General features: G+C 40.3%; 1 protein-coding gene across 3 annotated transcripts in view; it reads left to right on the forward strand.

Annotated features, from left to right (window-relative positions):
- ndufaf5 (NADH:ubiquinone oxidoreductase complex assembly factor 5) overlaps window positions 1-5,739 on the forward strand; it is a 43,663-nt gene extending 37,924 nt beyond the window's left edge. For all 3 annotated transcript variants that reach the window (XM_051919697.1, XM_028820146.2, XM_051919698.1), the window contains one exon: window positions 5,621-5,739. In XM_051919697.1, the coding sequence (XP_051775657.1) occupies window positions 5,621-5,710 (90 nt within the window). In that variant the 3' untranslated portion in view covers window positions 5,711-5,739. The remainder of the gene's footprint in view (window positions 1-5,620) is intronic.
- Window positions 5,740-7,269: the final 1,530 nt, after the last annotated feature.

Here is a 7,269-nt window from a genome sequence, read left to right on the forward strand (position 1 = left end):
CCTGTGTAGCTTTGCTTTGTAATTGGGGTTGTTGTCTTACTGGAAAACAAATCTATTTTTGGGGGCGTTCCCCTTGAAGAATCGCTGCTGAGTATAATCCCTGAGGAACAGTGTCACCCTTGGAGAAATATCAACTCAGGTCTTAGAGCAAATGGCATACCTTTTTGAACAACACAAGACATTCTGCAAACCATGGGCGACCCTCTAACTTTAAGGGCTAGTGTGAATCACAACTCTTTGTGACCCCAATTCGGACATCACATAGCCCAAGATGGGTTACGACCCATAGTTTAAGAACAACAACAACATTTATTTATATAGCACATTTTCATACAAAAAAGTAGCTCAAAGTGCTTTACATAATGAAGAAAAGAAAAATAAAAGACAAAATAAGAAATTTAAAATAAGACAACATTAGTTAACATAGAAATAGAGTAAGGTCCGATGGCCAGGGGGGAAAGAAAAAACAAAAAAAAAAACTCCAGACGGCTGGAGAAAAAAATAAAATCTGCAGGGGTTCCAGGCCACGAGACCGCCCAGTCTCCTCTGGGCATTCTGCCTAACATAAATGAAACAGTCCTCTTTGTATTTAGGGTTCTCATGGAAGGACTTGATGATGATGGTCATGCAGACTTCTGGCTTTTAATCCATCAATGTAGGAACATCACGGTGCTTTGAGTAGACGCCACCACCAAAAGGACACCGGAAAAGGAAACAGAAGAGAGAATAGGGGTTAGTACAGATTTTAGAGCCACCATGAATAGTTATTATAATGAATTGGATATACAGAGTATCAGGATTAAATTACAGTGAAGTTATGAGAAGGCCATGTTAAAATAATGTGTTTTCAGTAGTTTTTTAAAGTGCTCCACTGTATTACCCTGGCAAATTCCTATTGGCAGGCTATTCCAGATTTCAGGTACATAACAGCAGAAGGCCGCCTCACCACTTTTTTTAAGTTTTGCTCTTGGAATTCTAAGGAGACACTCATTTGAGGATCTGAGCTATAATTTAGGAGTGTCATATTAAAGGAGTAAATATGTTTTTAATCATTTTGTTTTTCGTATATTTGTAGTTCATTTAGACCACTTTGCAGAAATTTCTTTTCACTTTGACATTAAAGAGTCTTTTTCTGTTTATCAGTGTCAAAAACTCTAATTAAATCTATTCAATGTCATATAACAAGAAAACTTTCAAGAGGCGAAGGCTTTTTATAGGCATTGTATGCAAAGGCTCACCGCATGAGTGTGCCCAGTGATAGGGGTGCTTGCTCGTCCAGAGCTTTTGTGCCCAATGCATCCCACATAGGGTTCATCCCCTGCCCCCCAGAACTGAAATAATTGGGTTTAGTAAGAGCTGATTTGTAAAACTAATAATTTTATTCCAGTTGTCTGTGGTATGCATACTCTCTACTGACCTCATTGTTGATATCAATTTTACTTGGAATTATCTGAGGAATTATTGAATGTTAAGTTCGAGTAACACTGTCTCATCATTAATGGTGCTGGCATACCGTTGCTTCTAAATAATTTACATTCATCAGTCATGCTGGCATTGACTAGCTGACTATATTCCTGTTTTTTAGTTATTTTTATAATCTGTGTAGTTCATCTTGGTGCTTCTGGTACAACTCTTACATTAAGGCAGCTTCTACATAAACCTACATGGCATACATAGAGCACATTCTACATCTTTGTGCGCACTCCCCAAAATATCACCATTTCTTACAGGTGCTTTTATGTTCTTTGGGCTCCCAGATCCCACTTGCTGGTGAAAGTAGTTGAATTACATTAAAACAACAAATACAAGGTTGAATGCAGAGTCTGCAGCAGCTTATTAAGCTATAGATACTGTACATGCACTGGGAAATGAATTATCTCTGCAGCCATTGAGCACTGTTTTCCCGTTATTACCCCCAACTAAGATGCTTGCCTAGGTGTAATATTGATTATTATTAATATGTTGTAACCACAAGGGGATACTACTAAGCCAAAGACCGCACACACAATATCACCTAAACAACTCGGTGTTTAAAATAATGGATTTTTATTTCCATAGACCTTTTTTACAGTGCACACAGCCAAAAACACCACATTATTATGTTTATAAAGTCTTCCTCACCTTCCACTACTGTAGCTGAGTGTCACCCGCTGCCTCCCGACTCTAACATGATGAAGTAAGACCTGGGAATGCATCCAGTGTCACTGCATGTCGGGAGGCCTTCTGGGTCAAGTAGAAACAAATCAGTGTTGTCCTCCCCTGACAACGCCCTCTGGGGACAACCAAGGACCCCGCCATGACTGCACTTCCTCACTGCAATTCCCATGCAACCTGGCGGGTGTCATGATTGGAATTAGCCAGGAGGAACACTGACACCTTCTGTGAACTGCTCCTGGTATCCACCCGATCCATTCATTATACAGTGCACCCGGAAAGTATTCACAGCGCATCACTTTTTCCACCTTTTGTTATGTTACAGCCTTATTCCAAAATGGATTAAATTCATTTTTTTCCTCAGAATTCTACACAGAACACCCCATAATGACAACGTGAAAAAAGTTTACTTGAGATTTTTGCAAATTTATTAAAAATAAAAAAAATTGAGAAAGCACATGTACTGTACATAAGTATTCACAGCCTTTGCCATGAAGCTCAAAATTGAGCTCAGGTGCATCCTGTTTCCCTGATCATCCTTGAGATGTTTCTGCAGCTTAATTGGAGTCCACCTGTGGTAAATTCAGTTGATTGGACATGATTTGGAAAGGCACACACCTGTCTATATAAGGTCCCACAGTTGACAGTTCATGTCGGAGCACAAACCAAGCATGAAGTCAAAGGAATTGTCTGTAGACCTCCGAGACAGGATTGCATCAACGCACAAATCTGGGGAAGGTTACAGAGAAATTTCTGCTGCTTTGAAGGTCCCAATGAGCACAGTGGCCTCCATCATCCGTAAGTGGAAGAAGTTCAAAACCACCAGGACTCTTCCTAGAGCTGGCCGGCCATCTAAACTGAGTGATCGGGGGAGAAGGGCCTTAGTCAGGGAGGTGACCAAGAACCCCATGGTCACTCTGTCAGAGCTCTAGAGGTCCTCTGTGGAGAGAGGAGAACCTTCTACAAGGACAACCATCTCTGCAGGAATCCACCAATCAGGTCTGTATGGTAGAGTGGCCAGACGGAAGCCACTCCTTAATAAAAGGCACATGGCAGCCCACCTGGAGTTTGCCAAAAGGCACCTGAAGGACTCTCAGACCATGAGAAAGAAAATTCTTTGGTCTGATGAGACAAAGGTTGAACTCTTCGTTGTGAATGCCAGGTGTCACGTTTGGAGGAAACCAGGCACCATTCATCACCAGGCCAATACCATCCCTACAGTGAAGCATGGTGGTGGCAGCATCATGCTGTGGGGACGTTTTTCAGCAGCAGGGACTGGGAGACTAGTCAGGATAAAGGGAAAGATGACTGCAGCAATGTACAGAGACATCCTGGATGAAAACCTGCTCCAGAGCGCTCTTGACCTCAGACTGGGGCGATGGTTCATCTTTCAGCAGGACAACGACCCTAAGCACACAGCCAAGATATCAAAGGAGTGGCTTCAGGACAACTCTGTGAATGTCCTTGAGTGGCCCAGCCAGAGCCCAGACTTGAATCTGATTGAACATCTCTGGAGAGATCTTAAAATGGCTGTGCACCAACGCTTCCCATCCAGTCTGATTGAGCTTGAGAGGTGCTGCAAAGAGGAATGGGCGAAATTGGCCAAGGATAGGTGTGCCAAGCTTGTGGCATCATATTCAACAAGACTTGAGACTGTAATTGCTGCCAAATGTGCATCGACAAAGTATTGAGCAAAGGCTGTGAATACTTATGTACATGGGATTTCTCAGTTTTTTTATTTTTAATAAATTTGCAAAAACCTCAAGTAAACTTTTTTCACATTGTCATTATGAGGTGTTGTGTGTAGAATTCTGAGGAAAAAAATGAATTTAATCCATTTTGGAATAAGGCTGTAACATAACAAAATGTGGAAAAAGTGATGCGCTGTGAATACTTTCCGGATGCACTGTATCTCAGTCCCAGCCGGGATGAAGATTACAGGGTGTTCCTGCCAGGTTGTGACTCTAGTCCTGCAGTCCTTCCATTGTGGTTTCATGGCCTGGCAAAAGATGAGTCTCTTTCCTGTCACCTATGGCACTTATAGCGCATTTGGCAGACACCTTTACCTTAAACAATTAACAAGATCAAGTTAAAGATGACTTACCTTCACTTTTTTACATTAGGGACACAGAAATGCTAAGTGCTTTGCTCAGTGTCACAAAGTGAGTAAGAAACTGGGGTGTAATACCTTAGAAAATACACTACACTCCCCACCTAAGGGATGGGATGGAAAAAAGGAATATAGTCAGAAAAGATCCAATTAAATACAATCTTTATTTTGCATCATACTATACAGTACAATATAATACAATTTATTTTTGTATAGAGATAGATAGATAGATAGATAGATAGATAGATAGATAGATAGATAGATAGATAGATAGATAGATAGATAGATAGATAGATAGATAGATAGATAGATAGATAGATAGATAGATAGATAGATAGATACTTTATTAATCCCAAGGGGAAATTCACAATGAATCGCACAAAAAATCAAAATCACACAAGAAGTGCCGCAATGGGCTTTAACAGGCCCTGCCTCTTGACAGCCCCCCAGCCTTGACTCTCTAAGAAGACAAGGAAAAACTCCCAAAAAAACCCTTGTAGGGAAAAAAATGGAAGAAACCTTGGGAATGGCAGTTCAAAGAGAGACCCCTTTCCAGGTAGGTTGGGCGGGCAGTGGGTGTCAAAAAGAAGGGGGTCAATACAATACAATACACAGAACAGAACAAATCCTCAATACAGTATAAAAATAAAAATTTTACAAGTACGGAGCAGAATTTAACAGTAGATGATATCACATAATATGATTTGGATTTGTTTAGAGTCCTGGAGACCTCAGCCATCAAGTTGCCTCCGCCATTTGGCCATTCCATCATACCTATTCCTGTGTTTCCTCACAAAATATTTTGCAAACTACATATCAAAGTAGCATAATGTAACAATGGAGATTATGTGGTCATTCCCACACACTGGGGACACTATCCATTTATCTTGCAGATAGCCAGCTAGTACTTGTACCTTTTTTTCCTTTGAGGAGTCTTATAACATTGTAGGGATTTCATTAAGCTGCTGAAAGGCCTCAGGTAAGTTAGCCTTCTCTCCTGCATACAGTGTAACTGTCAGAAATATATCCCTTAAGTCCGAGTTGCTAGGGCACGACGGGGAGTCACAACTAACATTTTTCTTACTAAGATGAAGAAGCACAGGCAAGACATACTGTAGAGTAGCATCACAGCAGAATTGCTCCTTAATAAGCAGGAAAAAATGACTTTGACAAGGCTGCTCTCTCTCTCATTTTGATGGTTTCGTTGATTGAGAGTACAGTGAGCATTTAAGTGTCAGAAACTGTGGGTTAGGCTGCCCATCAACAACAGTTCTGTACTTCATAAATGTCATTCTCTTTTAACACATTTGGTCAATACAGTATTGATTTCTGAATTTATTCTTTTCTCTACAACAGGTGAAACCTGCGAAAAGAGGATCCGCCAATGTGTCTTTTGGTGACATTGGGAAGATGAATGAACTCTCAAGAAATAAACCAAACAGCTAATAAAAAAGGTGTTTTCTTTTTACAATATACAGTAGGTCTGTCAGTTTATTTTATTGATGATCACTACTTACATCTGTAAGTGGCATTTGGTTATGAGATAAAACATTTGTACATTGGGAAATAAGTGTGAAGGAGTATTTACAATATTTTCATTTTCTTTATGTTGTAAGCAGGTTAGTAAATAGGATGGGGTGTAAAATATAAAGCCAGTCATTAATTTGCCTCCATTAAGAGATAGTATAACATTAAGCTTGTCTGCAAAGCCGAATATCACGTTAGTCATTAGTTCTGTTTGTCTGGAGAGAAGAAATCCAGCCAAAAGTAGAGAAGATTTTGCTTATTAAAATGACCTGACTTTAGGAATAAATTGTGGTCAAGCGAGGTGTGACACAAGCCCAAAGAATAAATGTTGTGGTGCCAATCGGGTCGCCCCTTTTAATATTGGTTTCTAGAACGAAAGAAATAGCACTCGTTGGGGCAGTTAAACAAAGAAATGGTAAGGCTGCAGTGCCTCCTCTAAATAAATAGATGCTCGTCTGAGTGGTCAGTCTGTAGTGGATCAACGTCCAAAAGAGATGCCACCTTCTGGCAGTGCCTTGGATTTACAGTGCTCTGACCAGAAGGGGCGGAGTCATTTGCCCTCATTGGGCGTCTTCTCGAAGCTCTGGGCAGAAAAGGAGATAACACCATTAGCAGTTATGCCCCCACATATCCCAGGTTGGTATTGCTTACCTCAAATGATCCTGGAAAGTTACACTCTGACGTTCATGCGTGACAATATCCACTCCATGTTTAAATGTATTTTTGATTTTTAATCTCCATAAATTTAGTTAAAATCCCAGTCAGAAGGAACAAATCGCAAAGTTTTGTGTGATATCTTGCCATAAAATTACTAGGGTTTCATGTGTGCTTGATATTTACTCAGAGTTGTATTTAGCTGTATGTAATATATTAGAGTTCATTAGTCCATTTTTAAATTTGTTAAAGGGAAACAGTTTATGATTTTTGACCTTTTAATAGCGAAAAGTCCTCTTTCATGTAGAAGGCATGAAACCACATAGCCTTTTTTGTATAAATCACCAGAACAGAGCAGCCCAGTGACTTCACTGGTCTAGTATTGCACTAGGGGAAGGACTCGGATCCCAAGAATTAGTGTGACGAGGATGGAGCAGGCTGGCTATGCACGTCTGTGTCCATACCACCATGTTAATTCTGTTAATTCTTGGGATATGAGTTGTTCGCTGGCTTTTTTCTAGACTACAGAAGTCACTTAGCAGTTCTGTTCAAGTGATTTAAATGAAAATGGCGGCACTGGAGACCAGTCAAAGTTTAGGGGAATTTAGTATTGAAGCTTGGAAGCACTTCTTTACACACAGAGTTGTGGGAATCTGGAACAAACTACCAAGACATGGAGTCGAAGCAGAAACTTTGACAACCTTAAAGACGTATCTGGATGAGATATTGGGACAGCTAAGCTATAAGCTAAACAGACAAATTTGATAGACTGAATGGGCTCCTCGCGTTTGTCAAATTTTTTTGTGTTATGTTCTTATGTACAC

Source organism: Erpetoichthys calabaricus, chromosome 15 (genome assembly GCF_900747795.2).
Source record: "Erpetoichthys calabaricus chromosome 15, fErpCal1.3, whole genome shotgun sequence".
In the NCBI taxonomy this organism is placed as follows: domain Eukaryota; kingdom Metazoa; phylum Chordata; class Cladistia; order Polypteriformes; family Polypteridae; genus Erpetoichthys; species Erpetoichthys calabaricus.